The sequence below is a fragment of the Mastomys coucha genome, unplaced genomic scaffold (assembly GCF_008632895.1).
Source record: "Mastomys coucha isolate ucsf_1 unplaced genomic scaffold, UCSF_Mcou_1 pScaffold21, whole genome shotgun sequence".
Lineage (NCBI taxonomy): Eukaryota > Metazoa > Chordata > Mammalia > Rodentia > Muridae > Mastomys > Mastomys coucha.
Genome location: NW_022196904.1, coordinates 160,246,495 through 160,272,681, shown reverse-complemented (window position 1 = coordinate 160,272,681; position 26,187 = coordinate 160,246,495). Strand labels below are relative to the sequence as shown.

At 41.9% G+C, this 26,187-nt stretch overlaps 3 protein-coding genes and 1 pseudogene across 5 annotated transcripts in view; 2 read left to right on the top strand and 2 right to left on the bottom strand.

The window, feature by feature from the left end:
- The first annotated feature begins 364 nt into the window (after positions 1-364).
- LOC116101135 (tektin-5-like) lies at positions 365-1,764 on the top strand. Its single transcript, XM_031384801.1, has one exon. It carries the CDS (start codon positions 425-427, stop codon positions 1,514-1,516), a length of 1,092 nt encoding a protein of 363 aa, XP_031240661.1. The 5' UTR covers positions 365-424; the 3' UTR covers positions 1,517-1,764.
- A 170-nt stretch (positions 1,765-1,934) lies between these two features.
- LOC116101442 lies at positions 1,935-3,908 on the bottom strand (annotated as a pseudogene).
- A 3,228-nt stretch (positions 3,909-7,136) lies between these two features.
- Positions 7,137-26,187, top strand: part of Spata6l (spermatogenesis associated 6 like) — a 41,057-nt gene continuing 22,006 nt past the window's right edge. Inside the window, exons 1-6 of one of the 3 annotated variants that reach the window (XM_031390039.1) lie at positions 7,137-7,206; positions 7,323-7,398; positions 11,259-11,396; positions 14,679-14,727; positions 19,309-19,350; positions 24,866-24,990. In XM_031390039.1, coding sequence (XP_031245899.1) covers positions 7,360-7,398; positions 11,259-11,396; positions 14,679-14,727; positions 19,309-19,350; positions 24,866-24,990 — 393 coding nt within the window. In that variant the 5' untranslated portion in view covers positions 7,137-7,206; positions 7,323-7,359. Of the gene's footprint in view, positions 7,399-11,258; positions 11,397-14,678; positions 14,728-19,308; positions 19,351-24,865; positions 24,991-26,187 lie in introns of all 3 variants that reach the window. The other 2 variants (XM_031390040.1, XM_031390041.1) reach the window with 2 other exon arrangements.
- Plpp6 (phospholipid phosphatase 6) lies at positions 8,186-11,073 on the bottom strand. The gene has a single exon (XM_031390042.1). It carries the CDS (start codon positions 10,941-10,943, stop codon positions 10,068-10,070), a length of 876 nt encoding a protein of 291 aa, XP_031245902.1. The 5' UTR covers positions 10,944-11,073; the 3' UTR covers positions 8,186-10,067.

Genomic DNA, 26,187 nt, shown 5'->3' with positions numbered 1-26,187 from the left:
AAAAAAAAAAAAAAAAAAAAAAAAAAAAAAGATATGATGTATGTCACGGTTCGTTAAAACCAAGGAAAGAGGCAGGTGGAGTTCATTTATTTACTCATAGTAAAAGAAAGGTACAATTTCTTCTTGAAATATTGAACTGTGCAAAAGCTGAAATGTTAGAGAGTATTTAAAAGAAAGACGTTGGAAAAGGATAGGCATAAGATACAGTTTTTGGTTTTTTTTTTTTCTATCTTAAGCCTGGGGTTGTGCACAAAAACAAACAAAATTAGTGTTCTAGAAACTCATCATTGCTGAACTGGCACAAAGACCCTCTCTCGTGCTTTATGACACCAGCACTGAGTCACAGAGACCCCGCGGCTCATTGCTCCTGAGAAGCCCTGGCCCCTTGGGCAAAATTTTGCCCGCGTGGGGCTGATAGGGAAAGATGGAATTTCTTGGAACCATTCAGACAGCTAGTTACTGTGGCTCCAAGAAAGACTGTAGCTTGCAGTGGCCGCCCCCTGCTGGGCAGGACCCTGTGGTACAGGCTTGCTACCCACCCTTTCACCTGCCCCGGTGCCGCTGTGCGTGGAGACCCAGAGTCTTCTACAATATCGCCTCCACCCAGAAAAGCCCGGAGGATAGCACACGCGACCGGCGGCCGTCCACTACCCTGCCCACGCTCCACTCCCCGCAGGCCAATCGCTATACCCAACGCGAATGGAAACGCTCTAATGATCTGCTCATCAGTATTGCAGAGGCTTCCCGGCTCCGGGCCAGCCGGATGACAGACGACTCCCTGCGGATCATGCAGGATAAGGAGCAGCTGATACGCCAGATGCAAGAGGGAACCTCCCGGAACCTGGGCCAGAGGCTATTGGACATCCGCTTCTGGAAGTCCGGGTTGTGCCATGAGCGGGACATGCTCATGGCGGAGAACAACAACTTGAAAACCCTCAAGTTGCGCTTGGAGAGCACCGCGGCGGAGGTGCTGGGGCAGGTGGCCCTGGACTGTCTGTACAGTCAGGAGAAAAGGATCGGGATTGACCTGGTCCATGACAACGTGGAGAAAAACCTCCGGGAAGCAGATTTACTGAGACGTTGCCAAGATCAGATGAGAAAATTAGCTAAACGAATTGATTTCCAGATGCAAGATAATCGAGATGCTCAACATGTCCTAGAGCAAGACATCCAGGACAAGAGCTCTGCACAGGCTATTGACGAGAGATGTCTAAACCTACAAAACACATCTGAATCCATTAACTTCTTCCGTGGCATGGAGAAATTTGACGAAATGATCTCCGTTCCCGAAACCTGGGCCAAGTTCAGCAATAACAATATCAGACACGCTCAGAATATGCGGGCCAAGTCCGTCCAGCTGCGGGAGGAGGCAGAGCACCTGTTTGAGACCTTGTCAAGCCACATGTGGAGGCAGTTCACCAACATCAACCTGGCCTACCCCGCTGCCCAACCTGGAGCTCTACAGGGACGTGGCAAATACCAAATTCGACCCAGCAGCTGCAGAGCAGCTTTCTAGGAAGGGAGAAACCACTCAGAAACCAGCAGTTGTAGTTCAATCCAGAAGAAACCTCCAGGCCTTTTATTTTCTTCTTTTTTATACTCAGTCACCTTTATTAGTTATACCCCAGGTTATTTTTTCTTAAAATAATATTTCACACCATTAAAGCAACAGCACCACATTAAATTCATGCATCCCAAATACATGTGTCTGGATCTTTACAGGTGATAGATTAAAAAAAAAATCTCAATAAAAAAAAAAAAGCATTTTCCTTAGATGTCTGGCTTTGCTTTGATGTTCTCTTTAAAAGAATTATAACAAAGAGCCAATTCTTTTCATTTTGTTTATGAGGGAAAGACAAGATAGCATCTTGCTGTGTAGCCCAGGCTGCACTCGCACTCTCTATTCTCCTGTGTCAGACTCTCATCGCCAAACCTCACTCTTGAAGAGCTGTTTCAAAAAGGTTTATTCTTTCTCCTCTCACAAGTCAGCATCGAAACACCTAAGTATCCTTAAAGTCCACGATTCCTTTGACTCCATACTGTTTCTCTGTTACCTTGACAACTCCCTTGGTGATGTTTTCTTGACCGGTGCCCTTCGCGTTGATATACTTGCAGTCAGAGCTGACAGAGTGGCAGGAAATTGCTTTATGGAATCCTTGAATTCTGTTCCGACATCCATGGATGAGCAGAGGTCAGAAGAAAACAGTGTCGCCCTTCTCCATCACCACATACACGGGGGTTGTTCGGCTCATAGTCTTGGATGACATGGTACATTTTGTTAACTCCTTCCTCCCACTTAGGGTAATCATGTAGCTTTAGAGTGCCTTTGTGGGCGCCCGGGAGCACAACCAGACAACCTTTGTTTCTGTCAATATGCACCATGACTGTCCAAGCGCAATTTGGTCGCTGCATCGGAAGGGGAAATAGTGTAGATCCTGATGCAAGGGATGGAGGTGGGGGAGGGGGAGAGGGGTCGTCTATTTGCCAGAATCTGGAAGTTCATCAGCATCCTATGCAGAGCCATAATATTGGGTCCAGGAAACACCCTATATTTCAGAATCTGGGGGAGGACCCAGTATCTAAAGAGCTCCTTATCTTCTTGAAAATCCCGGAGGATCTTCGTAACACTCTCTCACTTGGCCACTTGGCGTATTAATCCTGTTTTGCAATAGTTACGTCTCTCATTACAACGACCCCTGGTGGTTTCACCTCCTTTCTGTAGATTCTTTCAAACTCAGCTCAAAAACACTGAACATCATCATCAGATACCAGATTTTTAATGAGAAACCCTTTCTTTTCATAAAATTTTCTCTGCTCCAGACCCAGGATATTGCTATCCAAAGTATACAATTACATACTACTGTTCATTATCGAAGGAGCTCAGAGCAGAAATTCAAACAGGGCAGGAACCTGGAGGCAGGAGGTGATGCAGAGGCCGTGGAAGAAGGGTGCTGCTTACCGGCTTGCTAGTTATCGGTCAGATTGTCTCATTTTGGTTCTCTTCCTTCCTTTCTTCCTTCCCTTTCTTTCTTTCCTTCCCTCTTTCTTTCTTCTTTTTTTCAGCAGGCATTTCTCACAAAATGATACTGATAATAGCTGTCTCTCTTTTTTAAAATCAGCTTTCTGGTGTTATTTATGCTTACTAGAGAATAATTCACTGGCCTGGAAGACAGTGGGGCCTAACGAATCAGCCCACAGAGTCCAGACATAAATCGACTGCAACAGAGCTTCAAAGGTCTTTCAATCATTAATTATGACATATGAGCTGGCTGCTTTCAGAGAGACATCTAGCTCTAAAGAGAAGCTATCAATGTGATGGAATAGAGAAGGCCTCTCTCCTAACACTGTCCGATAACCCTAACCCAGGTGGCCTTGCTACTCCACGTACTTCACACAGGAACCAACTGTCTGTTAGCTCACTGAGCACCCAGCAGTGGCCCTATAACCTGATGTGACTAACCATCCTTTGAAGCTCTGATCAAAGCAGCAGGCCTTCTTCTGGAATAACACGTGTCTGAACATGTAGGAAGGTTGCCCACTATTTCAGGGGGTATGACCCCTGAAACATCCGGGGACCGCAGGCCACAATCCCCTGCCCTGGAAGTAGACATGGCAGACACGTTTGCATGGTGGTTCTGTGCCATGGCAATGCCCCCAGCAGTTGAAGGAGCAAAGGCTCGTGCATTTCCCAATGTTTTCAGGTTTCTCTTTTCTATTCTTTTCTGGTTTTTTAAAAATTGTTTTAATTTGTTCTCTTTTGGGTTCAGTAATAGAAGTTGTGTGGAAAATAACATTTAACAGCACCTAACAGTACTAAATGAAAAGCAAGATTCCCTTCAACGACTCTATCTGAGGCTCCTTCCAGAGGAGCCTTCCAAAGGAGCCTCAGCTAGTCTCTCATGACCCACCCTTCCCATCACCCCAGGAATACTCTAAGCATACTTATACATACTGTATTTTCATTCTTTTTGAAATGGCACTGTATTAGATGTATTTTCTGTACCACACATTTATTTTATTTTTAGAGGTTGTTTACTGTTAAAACAGCTCTGCTTCATTTTTTTTTTATTTGTTTGATATCCATCAGCTTTAATATGACTCTACCTAATGAACTTTTGCTTGGTTCCATTTTTCCCCTTTCCATCTTGCTCTGGCCCCTGCTTGCTCCAGCCCATAGGTTTTTTATTTGTTTCTCATTATGGATGGTTGTGAGCCACCATGTGGTTTCTGGGAATTGAACTCAAAACCTCCAGATGAGCAGTCAGCAGCTGGAGAGATGGCTCAGTGGTTAAGAGCACTGAGTATTCTTCCAGAGGTCCTGAGTTCAAATCTCGGCAACCACATGGTGGCTCATGACCATCTGTAAAGAGATCTGATGCCCTCTTCTGGTGTGTATCTGAAGACAGCTACAGTGTACTCACATACAAAAAATAAATCTTTAAAAAAGAATCTTTTCAGCATATATCCTCATGGTTTCTTTGTGAATATATATCTGCAGGATAAATTCCTTGCAGCAGAAATACAGAGCCAAGTTAAAAATTTTGATAGACATTCTTAAATCACTTTCTAGGGAAGTTGTAATATTGTAAGCAGAGTAATGGTGCCCAAAGACGCCCATATCCTGGTCAAGGAGACAGAAAGTAGGTTATCTTATATAATAAAGGGGATAGTCAAATTTCAAGTGAAAATGAGGTTGTTAACTAACCAATCTCAAAATAGGGGAATTATCTTGGATTCTCTGAATAGTCCCAATGTGATCATAAAAGCCTTTAAAATTTTATCTCATTTTAAAATTATGTGTATGTATGTGTGTATGTGGATGTATGCACATGAGTTCAGGTGCCAGCAGAGGCCAGAAATATCAGATCCTCCGATGTTTGATTTACGGGCATCAGTGAGTCATTCAGCGTAGGTGGTAGGAACCAAGCATGCGTCCTCTGTGAGAGCAGTAACTGCTTTTAAATCTTACTCCAGCCCAATCATAAAGATCATAAGAGGAGAAGAACAGAGCCAGAACAGAGACAGCATGAGCAGGACTTGATTTGGTATTGTTGGCTTTGAAGATGGAAGAAGGGAACTTTGAGCCAAGGAGCATCAGCAACCTTTTGAGGCTGGCCTGGAATTCACAGAGGTCCACCTGCTTCTGCCTCTCTAGTGCTCAGATTAAAGGTGTGTGCCACCATGCCCAGTCCTTAAAAGCTATTTTTTTAAGAACCTGAGAACACAGAGATTTGTTACAGTAGCCACAGAATACTCATACATTATATTTATTTCCATTCCCACCAATGTGTTTCCTCATGCCCATCCCTTTTGTTCCTTAAAAAAAAAAAAAAATGGTTTCTCTCCTCACATGACTGCTGTTTTTGTTATTTGAAAAGAAGCATTTATGCTGTTGGGTTAATAATTATTTTAAGTTAAAAGGAACATCTTAATCATAAGGATCTGTTTGTTACATTTATTCCTGGTTAATTAAGTCTTTGGAAATTCCCATTTGGGGAACGCTTTTGTTTTCTACTTTGTGGCCAGGATGTGACCGGGATGGGTGATTTGTCATTTCTTCAGTGCTGAGGCTGAGGCCGTCAATGCTCTGCAGAAACACTCTGGGAATCAAAGCCATTCCCCGGATCTGTTTATTGTCACAGAGACATACTGTCTTTGAGTCTCTGTTGTTGTTTAACACCATGAGCAAAATCAACATGGAGAGGAAAGTGTTTATTTGATCTTCCTTCCGACTCTCAGGTCACATCCTGTCACGGATCTGTGCTCTGGGCATCCAGAGAGCCAGGAACCATCTGTATACATCTTTGTGTACTGAGAGAGCACTAGGAACTGGCTATAGACGTGATCACTAGGAACTGGCTATAGACATGATCATTAGGAGTCTCTCATCACACTGAGCCTTCCCTTACAGAGAAATAAACTATAGCTATTGAAGGGAACATCGGCAGCAGTATCTTTTTAGGGACATCTCCTTGTACTGATTCAACTACGCAGATCCTCAATGTAAAGTATCAATACTAAATCACAAGATAATTTAAAACATTCTATTTTGAGTCAGGCTGACCCTCAAACTCATTCGATATTTGTGGTGCTTTGAATATCCTTGGCCCAGGGAGAAGCACTGTTAGAAGGAGGTCTCATTACCCACTCCCACAGACACATTTCCTCCAACAAGGCCACGCCTATTCTCAACCACCACAATATTCCAGGCTAATTTTGAATTTCTGACTCTGTTGCTTCTACCTTCCTAGTGCTAGGAGTGCAGACATGGATCAAAGACAAGTTTATACAGTTCTGATGAATACTAGGCAAACACTACCCACTGAACCACACGGTACAGCCCTCATTTTTAAAGAATAGTTATATATTTACTTATTTCATTTTTTTTTTGAGACATAGACCTTCCAGGAAATTTTTGATTGGCTAAAAAACACCCATATTTTCCTGTCTGCTGTTTTTTTGTTTTGTTTTGTTTTAAATAACCTATAACAGGAAAATGTCATTTCTCTTGCCAGTTAAGAAATCTTACTCTGCCTGGTTTACAGTGTAATTGCTGTTTTGGCAAATATAATAACTACCCCCTGGGGGATGGTGCAATTCAATGCTAGCTTTAAACTACTAGGAAAGCTGAACAGAGCAGGGAAGACGAACTGACAATATTTTTCTAACTGAGGTTTCCAACTTAAGTATCTTTAGAAATGACCTATTTGTAGTTAGTACACTACTCAATTTATTGACAGTGAACATGTTTTCTGGGGCAAAGAAGGAGACAAGACATTTAATAAGCAAGGGAGTCCCCTAGGGGACAGACAGTTATGCTAAATAAAAATGTTCACAGTGTCTGGGGCCCCGTAAGCCACTAAAAATGATTACACAACGGAGCTGCGATCTCATTCCACTTTGGGCATGGAAACTGTTAAACATTTGAAGACAATTACTGTGGCCACAGAGTGTCCAGGGAGAGACAGGAAAAAAACTAACATCCGTGGACAGGTCCCCAGGCCCTTAGACAGTCACTGGGCCAGACCACCACCAGGCAGGGTGAGATGATGTCTGGTTCCCAGCAGAGCATAAGTGCGCCTGCGTCTCAGCCTCCCAGGAGTTCCAGAAGAGAAGGTTGAGCGTTGAGTGAGTGTCCATGGCAACCGGACGCTACAGCCTTCTGAAAGCTTACACTCCAAAGCTTGTTGTGAGATAGCCATCCAGGTGGGAGGGACCTGGGCAGGGAGCACTGATGGGGGAACGAAAGGGCGGGGGTGGGGGTCAGGGAAGCTTCTGGAAAACACTTGCCTTGATGTAAACTAAGAAATAATTGGTTCAAGGCTCAGCACAAAGGATCTTTGCGGTGCACAGGGAAGGATGCCTATGGAGGTGGTGGTGGAGCTCCAAATCCGGGCGGTAAGACACTTGCGAGCCTACGGCAGCGTTAACCCCAAATTCTCCTTTGCTTACTCCACACACATTGCTTTTGGGACAGATCTGTCCTTCTGTCCCTAAGATTTCGCACATTTATCTCTCTTGGATCTCTTAGCCTTTAAACTCAGTTCAATCTGTTTCATCTTTCATTTTTCTTTCCAAAACCAACATGTTTTTTTGGCTTCTTTAAAACAATCCTGACTTAGGTTCAAGCAGGATTTTCATTTTAAAGATACTTTGTGAAAGAATTTAATGTTTTTTTTTTAAAGTAATCAAAAAACATATAATTTTTAAAGCTCAACTTTTGATCTTGTCCCCTTACCTCTAGGAACCAAAGCTGTTTCCCTTAGCTTTGGATTGCTAATTTCAACAGGGTAATCGATCTAACAATAAACACTTGCGATGGGACCCGCCAACTTAAAGGAGGTTCAGAGGCACAATGACTTTGCTGTTCCCATTCCTCTTGTATTGCTCTCCTGTCCTGGAGCTTGGCCTCCCAGTTAGAAGGAGGCTTAGGCCAGATTTAGAAGTGGATGCTTACAGGATACCGCATGAGAGTCAGCTAGATGCTATGCAATCGAGAAACTCTAAGGTTTCACTGAGTGTATAGCAATGAAAGGAAAACGAGAAGGTCTTGGTTTTGGTTCCATTTTGCTGACAGTTCTCAGTTGGGCTGTATCAATGTCAAGTGTTGAAGATGAGGAAGGGACTCTCCAAGAAGCCGAGTGATCTCTCTTACAGCTATGCAGTAATTAAAGATTTCCCCTCATATCATTCAACATTACCAGTTAATTTATTTTGATTTTCTTAAAAGACATCCTTCATTGTACAAGTAACTAACAAAGAAATCAGTTTTTTACTCTAAAGAATTTAGGATTATTCATGAAGTCGGGTAAATTTGATCTGATCTGTATTTTAAAAGCCAGCAAACTTGGGCCCCAGCTAAGAAAACATGGAATTTCAGAAGTGCAACTAGAAACTAGAAGACAGGCCCTCAGGTAGCAGACTTGGGGACACTATAAGAACAGTAACTTTCAGATGTTATAATGAAAAATGATCTTCGAAAGTTTAAACACACCCAGACCTCTTAGAACCTCACAGCTTAGCAGATCTGATAAGGGAAGAGGTAGTCTGTGTTTAGGTGTTTGTGGGAATGTGATAACTTTTATTTATTGGAGGAGCTGTTCCTATTGGTGTACCTGACTCCCACTCTAAAGGGTCCTATTTCCTTCTACTGAGACTGGCTTATCACTTCCATTTTCCACAGTCCTGTCCACCCACATCCTTGAACATTAGACCATAGCCCACAGTCCTTTCTATTTATAAATGTCAGAACAACTGGCCATTGAGATTATCTGATGATGCCAAGGTCACCAGTGATTTAAAGGCTTTCTTTCTAGACACAGCAACATTTACAGATTTAATGAACATACCCTCTTTGGCCTTTCTAGGTCAGACCGTAATCAGAGTCTACCATATTATTTGGTCATCTTTGGTCTTATGAGTGGGGGAGGCACCACAAATGAACAGCTTTCAATGTAAACAGAAATTTAAGAGTTAGACCTAATGCTCACGTAGGGCAATAGGCTCTCCTGAAAAGTTTCAAGTCTTGTTACCTAAAATGTGCTGGATACAGCACAGTGGGATTGATGGGAAAAGAATAGCATACAATCATCCTTATGGTACACACAGGAACACTATGTAGGCACACTGAAAAGAACCACATCGCTCTTCTATTTTTTACTTAGTAGAGGATCATTTGCTCTATTCAGTAGAGATGACAGTAGAGATGAAGCAGGGCTTCATTTCCAGCCCCTGGCCACAGCCTACTTCCTGACCTGCCTACTTCCAAACTCTCTAAGTTCTCCTGACTCCCCAGTAGCTCAGCCCTCTGGTATGCTACTTGTCAACGGGATTAGGAAATGAAACAGTAGTCTCATACTTACATTTCTGTGGGAACCTTAGACAAGCCCACTTTTTGAGTATGTCTTCTTCGACATCTTGGTGTGTTCTGTGAGTGCTAAAAGATAACATTAGAGAGTAGTGGAAAGTAAATATCTTAAGACTATTTGAGAGGTACAGGGAGAAGAAAGGCAACTACTCCATGGGACCTCTTCTTACTCCCAAGTCCACAAGGGTGGGGAGAGCTTAAGGAATCAGGAGGAGGAAAAAAGCCCCAATTATGGCAACAGATGTTCAGAGACTAAACTGGAAAAAAAAATCTGTTTTGAACTTTAAAGTTATTGTTTAAAATCTACCGCAGGTAAAGGGCTGGAAATAGCACATGGTTTATCTAGTTAATGGCTCTTAAAATTTAATTTACAAGTATTAACATTTTTTGGGGGGAAGGGGAATCACTCATTAACATTGTCAACTTTAAGTAAATAGCAATCATAGAGTCAGCCAGCTTGATTTCTCTGCAGTTGTCTTGGTGATAAATAGCTGTCGAATACATACACAATAGACTTTGTTTCTCTAGTTCAATAGCCAGCATGTGCTCCGGTCTAGGAACATGTCAAGACAGTGGGATCCCAGAATTCCCAAAGGCGCCTAAAACGTCTGAGGGGCAACTGATTGGCTCTGGTTTAGGTCGGAACCCTCGAATGTGGACTCCTTCAGACCTCATGGTGTCAACAATCAATGAGATGGTGTCACTGTTGATTCCACAGCACAAAAAGAACTGGAACACTGTGGGGTGACAGCCAGCAATAATCCACAATGCTGTACTGCATGTAGCCCAGAAAAAAGCCAAAAGCCACATCGGTGACGTTGTGCCGCCCGAGCATGACCCTGGAGAGACCCAGGACGAAGGCCCACAGGACCACCAGCACCCTCAGTGGAATGGCCAGTACCAGGTGGTTCAGGATGAACCGCGACACCAGGGCGGCCCTCGTGGCATGGCCCGAGGGAAAGGAGTACTTGTCCACCGAGAGGGTGAAAAACATGTCCATCTGATTGTGCGCGGGTCGGCGCCTGCGGACCAGCCCTTTGATCACAGCCACCAGCAGCAGGTCCAACAGCAGGGCGAAGAGCAGGTTCATCAGCACTTCGCGCCCGGCCCAGCTGTCGCTCCTAAGCAGGCAGTAGAGGGTGCCCAGCAGCCAGGGGATGCCATGCCCTGAGATCTCCAGCAGCTTCATCAGGGGCCGCACGCTGCCCCAGGCCGAGCTCTCCCCAGCACACACCCCCAGCTTCTTGGACAGCCACAGGTCGATGGCCAGCAGGGAGCGCAGGGCGATGCCCAGGAACGACGGGTTCAAGTTCATGCGGGCGTCCTCCGGCGGCGGGGCCGGGGCTGCTTGTGCGGGGCCCGAGGCGGCCAGCGGGAAGGAGCCGCGCCGGTGCACCGGGCTGTCGGACGCGCGCAGCCGGGCGCAGGCGGGGTCCGCGCCCGCGCGGCAGTTCAGCAGCGATTGGAACTCGAACCTGCCGCCGCCGCCGCCGCCATGGGCCGGGCTGCCCGGGACGCTGCTTCCACCCGAGGAGCCCAGCGTCCGTCCCTCGATGGTCCTCCGGGGGCTCGGCATCGCGGCGGGCGGCCGGTCCCGGGGACCCGGCCAGACCGGAGACAGGCTTCCCGGCCCGTCAGCCTCTTCCGCTTCCGCACTGCCATCCCGGAGGGCGGGCCGAGGAGCCGAGCTGCAGAGCGCGATTGTGACACCTGGCGGAGACATGGGAGGGAACCGAGAGAGCCAGCTTGAGAAGAGAGGTGGGAGGATGGAGGAGCTGGGAACTGCAGGTGAAGGATGCAGTGATGGCGTCATTTCAGAGCTATGGGAGGTTAGGCCAAACAGCCCCGGTGCACAAAAACAATCCCTGATTGCCCTCTTCTTCTTTTTAAGATTTCTTGCCCGGGAGTGTTCCTGCCGGACAAGGAAGCTGTGTACCTCGGAGTCTACCTTCTGAATCAGTACCTGGAGACAGACTGCTTTCCCTCTGTGTTCCCTATTGTGATTCAACAGAGCATGAGATTTGAAAAGGTGACTGACTTCTCAGTGGGTTTTGCTGTCTGAAGCCAGTTTAATAGTCATAAAGAATAGTGGGTTTGTATGTACATTTACTTATTTATTTTTCCTTTTTAACAGTGTAAAAAGTACAAGCGGCCTTGAGGCAAAAAAAAACCCCACAGTTTGGAAGTCTTGCTTTTTGCTATGCAGGCCCGAGCCAAGTTCTGTCAATTGAGTGCTAAATACCCTGGTGGATGCATTCTATTCTTGGAACTCCCATGGCATTTTCTAACTGGAGCAGAGAGCGTTTCTGAATGTTCTTGGAGGTGTTAGAGACAGTTGCATTGCATTTATGAAAGGGGCTATTAATAAACTGCAGATCTTAAGAAAAACTTTCTTAAGCTCGGAAAAATAACTTAAAACTATAACCAAATCAGCTCTACCTGGTAATTGAAAGCCTGTAACTAAACAAGAAAGCTGCTCATATTTTCTGAGTTTCCTTAAGTCATGTGTGTGTTATATAACAATCATAGTAAGGGTTAGATTCCATTCCAATGAGTGCATCCATGATTTTAAAAAAAAATTGTAAAAAACACTGGCCAGGGTGTCCCACTGCAGTTTGCTGTAGACTATTCAATACTCTGCAATCAACAACAATACCCTAAGATTTTGGTTTTGGATTTGGCGATGAAATTGGAACAATCTTTAGTAAGCCTAATGGTTTTGCCCGGCATCCCCTAAGGTGGACTTTTGGGGTCAAGGGAGACTGTATCACATCAGTTCCAAAGTCTGGAAGATGTTTTCCAGAAACCCACCTATCTCTTTCGATCCAAGGATGAGAGAAAAGATGCATTTTTAAAATATTGCAGCATATTCATTTGAAAACATATGTGAAGCTGGTTGGGTAGAAGTAAATGGTTATTATCCTGGGAAAATACAGTTCAGAACCCAGATGATCCTCCTGGCCGTATGTGGGTGATAGACATGGTGTGAAGTAGGTGCTGAAAATGAGGCATTCCCCACCCCCCTAACATTTTCCTCACTCATCAGTTGCTGGCCCTGTACAAGACTTCTAAGATAGAATTGTAAGAAGTGCATAGAAACAAAATTATGCAAACAGGGCATGATACATCCATGAGTGCTTTGGGAACTTAAGCTAACCCAACCTCCTCTGTTTTTGAAAAGGAGAATGCCAGAGATTCACACTTTAGATGCTTCTCTCCTGAGGGGTGGAAAAACCCAAGATTACTAGTCAAACATACCATGGAACCATTTTTCTTTTCTTTTTCTAAAACAAAAGTTGTTTAGGCTCATATTCTAGTGTCTTCTAGTTCCGGGCTTCTTGCGATCCATTCCATTCTTTAGCTGAAAACTCGTGTAGCACATAGCGAAAGCATTTTCTTTCCCCACAAGCCCATGGCATGGCTTAGATTCGAATAACATAAAAGCATGAGGGTAAACAAATTCTTCATAAAGATTCATGAGCCATTGTATTTGCATAGACTAAGCTGACCCTTTGCTCCTCAAGGTCATCCTTGAAAAAACAAAACAAAACAAAACCCTTAAAATGTAGGTACGTATGTTAGCTTCTTAGAGCTGACGTACAGAAGTAACACACAAGCAGCAAACTTACTGTCTCACAGTAGTGGAGACTGGGACGTCAAAGAAGCGTGCTGGTGGGGACCATGCTACTCCTGAGGCATGATGGAAGCTCGTTCTTTGGTTGATAGCCGTGGTTCTCAACCTGCGGGTTGCGACCCTTTGGGAAAGTTTGACTCTTTCACTGGGGTCGCCTAAGACCATTGAAAAGCACACATGGTGCGGTTAGGACTCATAACAGCAGCAAAATTACAGTTATGGAGTAGCAGTGAAAATAACTTTATGGCTGTGGAGTCACCACAATATGAGGAGCTCTTTTAACAGACTGCAGCGCTAGGAAGGCAGAGAAACGCTGGTTTATAGCATCATAACTCCAGTATATAACCATTTAACCATTTATTCTCTATCGCACATGGGATTCAAAACGTTCTGAGCATTAGCCAGAGGAGCTCCAGCTCTTTAAGGCAAAAGAAGAAATGTGTGAAACAACAGACGCTTCACTGATCAGAAATGTCAGGTGTCCTTGCTGGGTTTGTGACCTATGCTGGCTCTGTCTACTCTAACCAAGCAACTATTTGCTCTGGGTTGTATGGTTGTAGAAAACTTTATGCCTGATACATAATAGTGGCTCCCCCTGATCTCTGTATAGCTCCTGAATTTTTTTCCTGCTCAAGTGTACTCATTAATTTATCTTAGTTTATTTTTAACTTTAAAACCATAAAATGTTTTGCTCAGATACTCACTTAAAAAGAGACATCCATTGTGTGTTAAATGCCCAGCCTACTTCCTTATGACCTCTTTCCAAGTTTAACTAAGCATATTTGTATCCATCCTATTTGGGAATAAGGCCATGTTCTGAGAGAGTAGAGCTAGATGCCCATCTGTGAGTTTTGACAGGGCCACACAATCCAACTGATAACAGTGTAAAATGGAAGGACATAATTATTGAAATAGTTTAGGGAAAAAAATGTTACCTTGCATAATGCAAGTAGACAAAACTGTCCAATTTTGCCCTCAAAGGAGATCTGGCTTTAAAATCTCAAGCAGAAATTGAACCATGCTTAACTTTAAACATTATTTAAGTTAGAAGTTTAAAAGTTAAAGGTGCTACTGGAGAACGGCTGAAAACCTTTTGCTTTCAGAAGGTCCTGTTCCTTTTCAGCACCTGGTTCAGAACCTTTTATTTCAAGAACGAAACCCGCAGATCTGACAATGTTTAAGGTAACATAGTAATGTTTTTCCTGCATTCGATGATAGAAGACATTCCCAACACTACTTGTCTTTGATGTTATACATGGGTAAAATCTCTATTTGCCTTCTCATTTAGCATAACCAATTGCATGGACAGAAGAGTGACTAGTTAACACTTGAGTACCTGCTTTATGCAGAATGTATTTCTATGCACTCAAGACCACGTTGATGCAAGATGTGTTTGCTTGTGGAGTAGGTCAAACCGATAGCATTTTAAGCGTGTGATTGATTCAGCTAGCTCAAATTTCTTTGCGCTGACCATTCTGGTAATTTTAATTCATCCGTGGTACAGCCATTTGTTGTACTTTTACCACACGCTTCTTAAAAATGTTCCTGTTGAATACTAAAATATCACATGGCTTGATTCTTATATATGCTAATCCCATGGAAGAATATAAAGTACGGTTTCTAGAAATGCCTTTTAGTAAAACTTTGAAAATTTCTTTCCCCTGTTTTTCTCTGTAGGTATTTGAAGAGGCAACAGATCCTGGAGCTGTCGCAGAAATTTTAGAAAGTAGGTACTTGGGAGAGGAAAAAAAAAAAAAAAAAGACTTGTAATTTCACAGGTACAGAACTCTGCCGCGTCTGAAGTGATTTTTGTGTTTGATCGATAATTAAATTTAGGGAAATTCTATGGTGAAATTTAGTTCATGTTTTACTTATTGTTCATATTGCTTGGTTGATTTTTAGAGACATAATCTTGCTATGTAGTTTAGGCTGGGCTTGAACTCTCTCCTCCTGCCTCCTCTGCCAGGATACTGAGATTATAGGCAGGTGTCATTACATCAACCTTTAAAAATGTTCATTTATAATAATAAAATGATAATAATAGCATCAATAATACATTTTTCTTATTTTAAAATTAAAAATAAATAAAATTTAACAATTATTATTGTGTGCCTATGGATATGGGTGTGAGTGTACAATGTGTGCTTGAGACAGAGGACAATGTTGTGAATTGGTTCCTTCCTTCTGTTTTGAGTTCTTGAGCTAGAACTCGGGTCCTTGGGCCTGTGTGACTTTAACCCTGAGTCATCTAACCACCTACCTGAACCACTATTTTAAATTGTTATAAACATTCTCCTTAATATAGATGTGAAACCAGATGTGGCAACACAGGACTCTTAACTCCAATTCTTAGAAGGCAGAGGCAAGAGGATCAGGAGTTCAAGATTAACCTTGATTATCTAGCGGGCTTGAGGTTAGCTTGGGCTACATGAGACACTGTCTTTAAAAACAAAAACACAACAAAATTCTGTAGTATAGACATGATTTTTCTGGATGGCATTATTCTTTTTGGCTATTATAAACATTAACTGGATGTTGTTACAACAACAATTAGATCATTTGATTAGAACATTTTCAATGCCACAAAAGAAACTTTATACCTGTTAACAGTTACTATCTATGCTCCTCTTACTGTTCTATCGAATGCAAATGCCAATCTCTCTATCCCAGAGCCCAGGCTAGCCCTGAACTTCTCTTTCTGTCTCCTGAGTGCTGAGGTTATGGGTGTGTACCATATCACCATGCCCAGTTAGCAGAGATGTCCCTGTTTTGTATATCTTACATGAAGGAGACTGTACAGTATATGGCCCTCTATGATTGGTTTCTTTCACTTAGCATAATGTTTTAAAGTTCAATTATATTATAGAATTCACCAATCCCCCATTCTCTCACATTCCATTATATGAGTTTATCACATTTTTTTGTCTTTCTAGTTATCAGATAATGGACACGTGGGTTGCTTCTGCTTTTTAGACTACGGTGAATAATGATGTTGTGGGTATTTGTGTTTTCCATTTAAGTTTTTATACAGAAATGTGTTGTCCATTCTCTTGGATTCACTCATGTGCACATACTCATATATAAACACACACAAACCTATACACACACTCCTGTAAGTAGAGCCACTGGATCACAGTAACGTACAATTGGGTAATGGCTTTGTAAGCCTCCTGCACTGCTTACCAGAGCGGCTGAATCAAGGGCCAGCAGTGTTGGCAGGTTTCATTCTTCCCCCTGTTTTGGCCAGTCCTTGTTTCTTTCTCTCATTTTGGTTGATTGAAGCCTGCAGGTATGAAGTGCTTTCTTACCAATGTTTTGCATGCCTCTAATAGCTAACAGGGTTGAGTATACTTTGGAGAAATGCTTATTCATATTTTCTTCTTACTTTTTAATTGAATTGTCTGTCTCTAAAATTGAGTTATAGGTTTTCTTTATAAAGAATCCCAAGACTTTTAAATAAAAGAAAATATCTAATATTTGTCTGACTATCACTTAATATGGCGATCTACAGTTACACCTATTTTCTGCGGCTAATAACTTGCATTTATTTTTCTTTATGTCTGTGTGGTGGGTTTAATAAGAATAGTACCATACGCTTATATATTTGAATAAATACTTGTCCCTGTGTTAGCTGGAACCACCAGGAAAGGATTCAGTGGCATGGCTTTGTTGGCAAGATATGTCACCGGGGGTGGGTTTCAAAAGCCCATGCGATTCCCAGTATCTCCTGATCAAGATGTAAGTTCTCAGCTACTGTTCCAGCATGGTGCCTGCTGGCCTGCCTGCCTGCCTGCCTGCCTGCCTGCCTGCCTGCTGCCTGCCTGCCTGCCTGCTACCATGCTCCCTGTCATGATGATCGTGGACTCTAACTGTCTGCCACTGTGAGCCATAAATTAAACATTTTCTTTCATAAGTTGCCTTGGTCTTGGTGTCTTAGCACAGCAATAGGAAAGTAACCAAGACAGTACGACTCAATCTCCACTGTGTATATCCAGTGTGCTTTCTGCAGCTGCCGAGGATCAGCTGGGCTGATTCTCTAGCTTGGCTGTTAGCAATAACGTTGCAGGAAGCATGAGTATTTTGGTGTTGGTATGTTGGTAGTATATTGCCTTGAGTTCTAGATACCAAAAAGTGATAATACTTTTTAGGTTTTTTTTTTTTTTTTAATGTGAAACCTCTATATTGACTGGACTAATTCACATTCTCACCAGTAATGTATAATGGTCCATCTTTTCCTTTTTACCAACATTTGTTATTTTCTTGCTATCTAGTTTGACTGGTGTGAGAAGGGATGTTTATGTAGTTTTAATCTGTGTTTTCTTTATGCCTAGAGATGTTGAACGTTTCTCATTTTTAGGAGACTAGGTCTCATATAGGTCAGGCTGGCTTCAAGCTCCCTGTGTAGTTGAGGATGGGCCTTGACCCCTGATTGGCCTTCTCCGGCTCCTATGTACCGGGTTACAGGGGTGTGGCATCACACCTGCCCTTTCTCATGTGCCTATTGCTGATTTGGGTTTCATCTTTTGACTATTGTGTACTCCTTTCTTTAGCCCATTTGTTGATTGGGTTGTTTGATTTTTGGCGTTAAGTTTTGGGAGTTCTTTATACATTCTAGATATTAATCCTCTGCCAGATGTACAGCTGGCGAAGAAGACTTCTCGTCAGCTCTCTAGCTCTCTTCTTCTTCCCTTGCTATGCAGGAGACTTGATTTCAGACAGTCCCACCTGTCAGTTCTTGGTATCACTTCTTGAGCTGTTGGTGTCGTTTCCAGAAACTTTTTGCCTTTCCCTATATAAGGTGTTTCCCCTTATAGCCTTTGGTCTCTTGATAATTGTTTTTTTTTTGTACAGGACAAGAGGTAAGGATAGAGTTCCATTCTCTTATCATTAGTTCTCTTGTTTTGCCAGCACCATTTGTTGAAGAAGTTGTCTTCTCCTGTATGTATTCTGGTTCCTGGACACTTGGTTCTACTGTATTGTTTGACATGGTCCTTTCTATCAGTCCTGTGTTGGTTTTGTTGCTGTAGCTCTGTGGTATGACTTGAATCAGGCATTGTGATAGCCCCAGCAGTGTGCTAGTGTACTTTTTATTCTCAGGGTTGCTTTAGCTATCGTGTGTGTGTGTGTGTGTGTGTGTGTGTGTGTGTGTGTGTGTGTGTACATGTAGAAATCAAAGGCTACCTTTTAGGAGTTATCTCTTGCTTCTCTGGGTTCTGAGGATTTCACTCACATCATCAGGCTTGAGTGACACATGCTTTGTCTTGCTGAGTCATCCATTCCTCCTGGCCAAGATTTAGGTTTTAGTCTTGTCTTTACAGATGTTTTAGACAGCATCTTTAAAAATATTTTAATCTCACAAAAATATTTTAATCTCAAGGAACATAGTAATATATTTATGTCACATTTGTAGAGGCAAATAGAGTGCTTTTTAAGCAAGCTAAACTTTGTGTTGATGAATAACACTTGGGTTTCAAGCTTTAACATGAGAAGTATATTGCTATTGCAGTGCTTTATGAATAATCATACTTTTATTTATGTGTGTCTGTGTGCTATGTGTGTGCATAGGTGCCCACAAAGGCTGGAGAAGGGATCAGATTCTCTGGATCTGGAGTTACAGGCAACTGTTCGTTGCCTGACATGGGAGCTAAGAAGAGAACTTGTATCTCCTGCAAGAGCAATGTGCTCTCTTGACACAGCCATCTCTCTAGCCCCTTTTAAGAGACAAAATATTACATAAAATGTAAACGTTGTAGCTCACTCATCTTTGCTCCACTCCCTCACTTTATCCATACCTGTTTCATTGTTGCTATGGCACTTATTTTAAATTATACTTGTTCTGTGATGTCCTTGAGAAAATGGTTCCAGGACCTCTGCACATTCTAAAGTACATAGGTGCTCAAGGACTATAAGAAAAATGATATAGAATTTGCTTATAACCTATGTGTGAGTATATGTGTGTCTCTCTGTGTGTGTCACATATAATATGGATTATCTCTATATTATATACCATAAATTTTGTATGAAGTAGTTCTGCATTGTTTAGAGAATAATGATAAAGGAATATATATATATATATATATATATATATATTCATGTTAGTACAGATTCAATTACTTTTTAAATGTTTTCTGTCTGTAGGTGGTTTAAAGATTATTGTAGAATCTCCATTTAGGGAACCTGTGAAATTTAGGTTCCAACCAAACTGTTATTACCAGTAGTTTAAATAAGATATGGTGGTTTTAATTTAATATTTAACTCTCTGAAATATTAAAATTAAATATTAAAATGTCATTTTCTTCTTTCTTAGACTTCCTAACCAGATTTGAACTAGTACAGCTAGTATCTCCAGGTAATATGCCAAAAAATACACTTCTGAACTAACAATTTCATCTTGAAAGAATGAATGGGGACAGGACTTCAGTTTTCTTTATGACTGAACCATTTCTAATGGTATACTGCCTCATCTACCAGAGTACAGCATGCTTGTTTCTCCTGTTTTGGCTAAGCAGGACATTATTGTCTGAATTTATGACTTTTGGGTTATATGTTATTTGTTTAGAAATGTTTTATCATAGTATGACCCCTTATATTTAGATATGGTATATCAAAAGTTTCAATTTTTTCTATATTATTATTTGTTTTTGTTTTCCTTCTGGTCATTGTTATTTGGGGGGGTGTTGTTTTTGTTTTGCTTTGTTTTTAAAGACAGGGTTTCTTTGTGTAGCCCTTGCTATCCTGGAACTCTCTAGACCAGGCTGGCCTTGAACTCAGAGATTTGCCTGCCTCTGCCTTCCAAGTGCTTCGATTAAAAGTGTGTGCCACCACTGCCTAGCTTCCTCTTTGTTTTTGATTGCTTGCAGAATAAGGTTTGGTTGTAAACATTTATATTTATTCAAGTCTTTAATCAGTTATGATCAATACATACATATCTCTTTCATTACGCCATTCAGATATTTTCTCAAATGAATTTTCTTTTTTACTGAGAGTTACTGAGAAAAGAGTGGTGAGCTGGGTAGATGTCTCAGCTAAAGGGGGATGATTGAGTAGACGCTTTCCATGAAGGTTGTGGATGTATCCATAGTTGGATATCCCTGGAGTAGGCCAGGGGCCCAGGAGAGGGATGTAGAGCTAGGCATTTGCTTTTTGTTTTTTGTTTGTTCGTTTGTTTGTTTGTCTGTTTGATTGATTTTTTTTTTTTTTTGCAAAGGTAGCCCTGGAAACAGATAAGAACTCTACATTCTTAAGAATATAGGGATGAGCCCTTGAGTTATTACAGTGGGAATCTAACAACAGACACTTAGATATTACAGTGTGAATTAGGGATAGGCACTTGAATATTATGGTCTGAATCTATACATGGATGCTCCAATATTGTGGTCTGAATCTATGCACAGATTCTCGAATATTGTGGTATGGTTGTGGAGATAAGTTCTATGAACATGCACACAGATGTTCTAGTTTGAGTCTAGGTACAGCTGCTAGACTATTCCAGTGTGAATCCAGAGATGAGTCCTTGCATGCATGGGTGAATTTATGGGAACACATGGGCACTCAAGTGTTACTCTGTGAATCTAGGTGTCCCTAGCTCTACACAATTTTAGTGCTATGGAGTCACAGTCAACCTAGGGATAAACAGGCACTTAGATTCCAGTATCTACAGATTATAGTGTGAATCTAGAGCTAGATACCTGAATAATACAGTATGAGGCTATCCGTTCAAGGATTACGTGTTTTGGTAGACAATACAGAGCAATGCCTCCTACCTGCTATTCAGAAATACTCACTGAATGGCTTTTTTTTTTCTTTGCCAAAAAAAAGAAAGAAAGAAAAAAAAAGACAGGCCAAAATCAGGCCATTGAGTTTTTTTCCATAATTTTTTTCTTGTTTGACCCAATTTTATGTTTAAACATATAACTCTGTGAATTAGCAAGTTACATTTTATGTTAATAGAATAGGGTCATATTTATTTTGGTATTACTTAATTTTGTACTAATTAAAAAATAGCCAATATCTAAATATTGAAAAAATTTTCAACTAACAAATGACTATATAGACTAAAAGTAAATCGAACCCACTCATTAACAATTCCTGATACTTTATGACAGTTTACTGTATATTTTTTAGACTTTTAAAAACACACTTAGTATATAACATATTGGCATACATACCTAGTGTTAAGGTAACACAGATAGCCCCTATATACAATTATCTATACTATTTATAGGATATTGTACGTAATTACTTTCTAGAATTTTATGTTTTGGACTATCACATTTTTTCAGTCAAGCCTAAGATGGCTTTGAACCCACGATCCTGACTGACCCTGTTGAGTGCTAGGATATATGTGTTTTTCTTGTGACACAGATATCTACCCTGAGGTTATAGGAATAGTTGTTTGAATAGTTGAGCTGGCAGCATGAATGCTGTTTATAACACATGAGTTAGTCCCATGCAGAATGGGAGCCTTATTGAGCTTGCTTTATGTTCACAGTCCTCCAGTTTCAGATTGGGAGCGTAGTGGCATTCAGTTTAAAGTGCTCAAAATAACAGTTTCACTCTGTGTCAGATGCTGTGCAGATAAATCAGATAGTTACACCAACGTGGCACATAGCAGCAGCAGAGGTCTTTGGTATTAACTGCATACATGTAGTTTGCGTAAAGTCAAGTGTAGGGTCATATGGACCATGCTGATTCTCGGAGACCGGTTCTTTTCCCAGCTGCCCTGTTACTTGTTTGTTTTGCAGTGGATAGTATATTCCTGTTTGATAGTTTCACACACACACAGGACAGCTGACCACCAGGTTAGGGATACAGTAGCCGTGCTCAGGTCTGTGTGGAGCTTACTGCAGTGAATAATGAGACTCAGTGGCTTCACTCCCAGTAAATGAAGACCCTTCTGGTTTGCAAAGGTGTGAAGAAGTGACAGACACAGGGGACAGTGTGACACTATGTGGCTGTGAGCTTGGTGCTTTCTTTTTATTCATCTTCTCAAGCTTAGGCTTTAATAACTCTCTCTTCAGCAAGTCCAGCTCTATTTTCCACCCCAGTTAGTAATGGCCATTAGAAGGTAGTAAGATGGGGCTGGTGAGATGACTCAGCAGTTAAGAGGACTGACTGCTCTTCCGATGGTCCTGGGTTCCAATCCCAGCAACCACATGGTGGCTCACAGCCATCTGTAATGAGATCTAATGCCCTCTTCTGGTGTGTCTGAAGACAGCTACAGTGTACTTAGATCTAATAATAATTTTTTTTTTTTAAAACGGTAGTAAGACCTCATGCAGACTTAGCTTACTTTGCTATGATGTCACCATGACAGTTGTTTTAACTCTCAGTCTCAAGGAATCAATGAGCTACTCTATCTGGAAGCATGGTGATAACTGTCATATGCTCTAGAAACACAAGGTAGCCTTCAAACTGATATTGTTACTAGAATTCTCTTTTTTTTCTTATTTATTTATTTATTTCTGGTGAGGGGAGAAAACGTGTTCACTGAAGTCCCGGATGATGTCATTGTCTATGCCATCAGCTGGTTGGGAACACAGTGCTTTCAGCCACTTTACTTGGCCTATAAGATTAGGCAGTCTGAGCATGCTCGTCATTTATTACCCAGGCTCTGTCACATCCCACCAGGTGCTGACATTTCCACATTGGCTGCTGTTTGGTTTCCTGAAAAAAAAAAAAAAAAGATCAAACTCAGAAGACAGTTTTAAGACACTTTGGAGTCATCTAATTTTCTAATTGGTTAAACTAATTCCCATTTCAATTTCATCTTAGTTACTTTTCTGTGATAAAATCTCTAACAAAAGCAACTCAGGAAGGAATGGTTCATTGGGGCGTATAACTCAGGGTTATAGTCCATTACCAAGGGGAAGTCACAGGGTTAGCTTGTCACATTGCATCTATAGTCAAGACACAGAGTGAGAAGTGCTTGTATTCAACTTGCTTTCTTTTTTTTACACAGCCCAGGATCCTAGCCCAGGGAGTGGTGCCAACTGCAGTCTGTAAAACTTTACTACTCAGTTAACCTAAACAAGATAGTCACCTCTCTGGCATGCCCAGATGCCAGTCTCCACAACTCCACTCTAGTCAACTTGATATCCAAACACTCTTTTTAAAAAAAGGTTTATTTGTCTGTATGTTATATGATTATGAGTACTTTATCTGCAGGTATGCCTGTACAACAGAAGAGGGCATCAGACCTCATTATAGATAGTTGAGAGCAACCATGTGGTTGCTGGGGATTGAACTCAGGACCTCTAGAAGAGAAGAGTAACCAGCATTCTTAACTACCGAGCCACCTCTCCAGCCCTCCAAACATATCACTTTTAAAAATTTATCATTTTTATTTATGTATGTGTGTGTATCCATGTGAATATGTGCTATGGATGTGTGCTTGCTGTGTAGTTGTAACATAGCATGGCCCCAAATTATCATTCCCATTCTGAAAGTGGGAATCAGAGTATGGGAGGGAATAATCAAAGAGAGACCAACCAGCATGGAAAACATCAAGCTCTGTAGCTCCACGTCCAGCATCAGGGCTCATGATGAAGTTGACTGTGATCCACGGGCCTTAGATACCCCCATCCCTCCAGATAGGCAGCCTGTATTACATGCACTTTTTCTGTTTATTTGATTCTACTCCATGCCCACAACAACCCTTGGTTTGGTAGATGCCTTACAGTCATGGCCTCTCCAGCATCTTGGGATTTGCATTAGACCCTAGTCTTTACATTTTACAGCATCACCTTCAAGGCTTGACACAGTGGCCTCTTATGGCTGCCTTGCAAGGGACTCTGACCAGGCCACACCTTTACTGGTTTCAGCTGTTCTCCAAAAGCATGGAGCAGAATTTCATGACACCTTCAATCTTGCATTTTTTCATGACTCAAGAACCAGTAGCATGTGGATGACATTTCCAAGTACCACTGCCAGCTTAAGGTGAAGCATGGCTCCCTTGGACTATAGCTGTGTCAATGTAGTCATGACCTGGGAAGCAGTTCCCTAGGCAGGGGCCTTCAAGGAGAAGGGGACCTTTTTCACTTTAGGCTTTCTTCCTTCGGTTACATTTGAGCCTTCATAAGACCAATCTTCCAAGGAGTAGAGTTCTGAGCTTAGGGCACTCTTCCTGTTGTCCCAATACGGTGAGGAAGGTTTCTCCTCAGTGACAATCATCCCTTCAGGGCTTTATTGCCAACCACCTGAATCTTCTCCTGTCTTGATATCTCATCCACAAAATTAATTAGTCTGGTACCTTTAAATTAAAATTCACTTATGTTCTCAGGGTAAGTGCAGAATGAAACTAGACCAAATTATCATATGAATGGCCATCTTCCAGTTCCTGATAAAGGCCTTGTTGCTGTCTGGAACTTCACGGGTTGTACCTCCACTGTTTGCCTTTCTTTTAGCATTTTTTTTTTGGCTTCAGAGCTTTCACTAGAATGGTCCTTTAGGCTATGCTTATAGTATCAAAGAGTTTCTAGTCCAAATTTCCAAACTCTTCTACATTTATCCTGCAAACTAGTTTTAAAAACCCAAGAGCCACATAATCAAGTTTGTGGTAGCAACCATCCCACTCCTGGTACCAATATTCTGTCTTAGTTTTCTTTTCTTTATTTCTTTGATAAAATATCCTGACAAAAGCAGCCTAGGGAAGGAAGGGTTTGTTTGGGCTCATAGTTTGAGGGAACAGTCTATCATAGCATGATTTCAAGGAGGCATTTTCTCAATGGAGGGTCCCTCCTCTGAGGTGACTATAGATTGTATCAAGTGGATATAAGCTAGCTAGCATGCCATCTGAGTATCTGTTTTCTTAAACTTGAGGGTATAGAAGACATTTACTTATACCCTTTATTCTTTCATTCTAGCATGGGAAGAGTTGGCCTACTATGAAAAAAACACCCGAGATTTCCTATTCCCTGAGCCCAAGCTGGCATCCTCACACCCTGGCATGCAGAGGGAGGTGCTCATGAAGACAGCTATTTGGTTTCCAGTGAGTGACCCTCCCACAGGGGCTTCTATACGAAGAAAAGTTCTTGGAGAGTGAACATTTCATTCCTGACAGGGTTGGCCTTGGGCAGGCAGCTTTTTTTGCTTAGTTTACTTGGTTCTATTGTCGTCCATGGTCAGATGCCTAGCTCGTTACACCAAACTATACTGATTTCTACTATTGATCTAAGAGCTGAGAGTTTTATTATCAGACGGATCTGTATCACTCCAGTTGTCACACGAGGTCCTAGAAAGTTCCTCTTCCAATACCCAAGTGCTGGGATTAAAGGTGTGCACCACCTCCACCCAGCTTCCCCCTCTCTGTATTTCTATACATTGCTGCTTTATCTCATTTTAAATCTCATCAGTCATTGAGACGATAAAGCACCACACCAAAATAGACATCTAGTAGCTAAGATAGGGCTGATGAATATAAATGCTTTATATAAGTTTGCCAAGGCAAGCAGAGAGGGCATTTGAATTCTCTCTCTTCAGTTCCTACTGCCCACTTGTTTGCACGGCTCACCAATTCTTTCTCCCACTCTTGTGCACATCCTCATGCAGGAAGTTACTCTGAAAAAAAAAAAGTCCCTCTTCTTACTAATTTCATTTTCGTGTTCCCATGTTTTAGATAGAGTAGCTAATAGCATAGACACTGCTACCCAGTGTAGAGTAGCTATTAGCATAGACACTGCCTCCAATGACCAGCTCCTCTACTGCCAGCCTGTGTCCGGGATCACTCTTGTCCAAGTGAAAATTGGATTAGGACCTACTTCACAGGGTTGGGTTAGGAGTATGCGTGTATTCCAAGTTAGGAGTTTGCTTCCTTGAATTACACCTCAGCTTAGTATAGCGTATATATTACATAGGTGTTTAGCCCAGTGGTTCCCAACCTTCCTAATGCTGTGACCCATTAAAATGTAGTTCCTCATGTCATGGTGACCCCCAACCATAAGATTATTTCATTACTCTTTCGCAACAGCAATTTTGCTACTATTATGAATCGCTATGTAAATATCTGATATGCGACCCCTTAGCCCACAGGTTAAGAACCGCTGGTTTGGCTCGTTTTATTTTCTGTTTTAAAAAATGTATTCCGAGTATGCTGACTACAGGACTCTTGGGTTCTTGGCAGCTTTCTAGTGGAGATGAGATGGGCAAGTGAATTGTTTCCAGTAATTTTATTTGCTTCTCTTTATGC

Coding starts and splice junctions, on each gene's coding strand:
- Plpp6 (XM_031390042.1), bottom strand. CDS start 10,943: ATGCCGAGCCCCCGGAGGACCATCGAGGGACGGACGCTGGGCTCCTCG.
- LOC116101135 (XM_031384801.1), top strand. CDS start 425: ATGGAATTTCTTGGAACCATTCAGACAGCTAGTTACTGTGGCTCCAAG.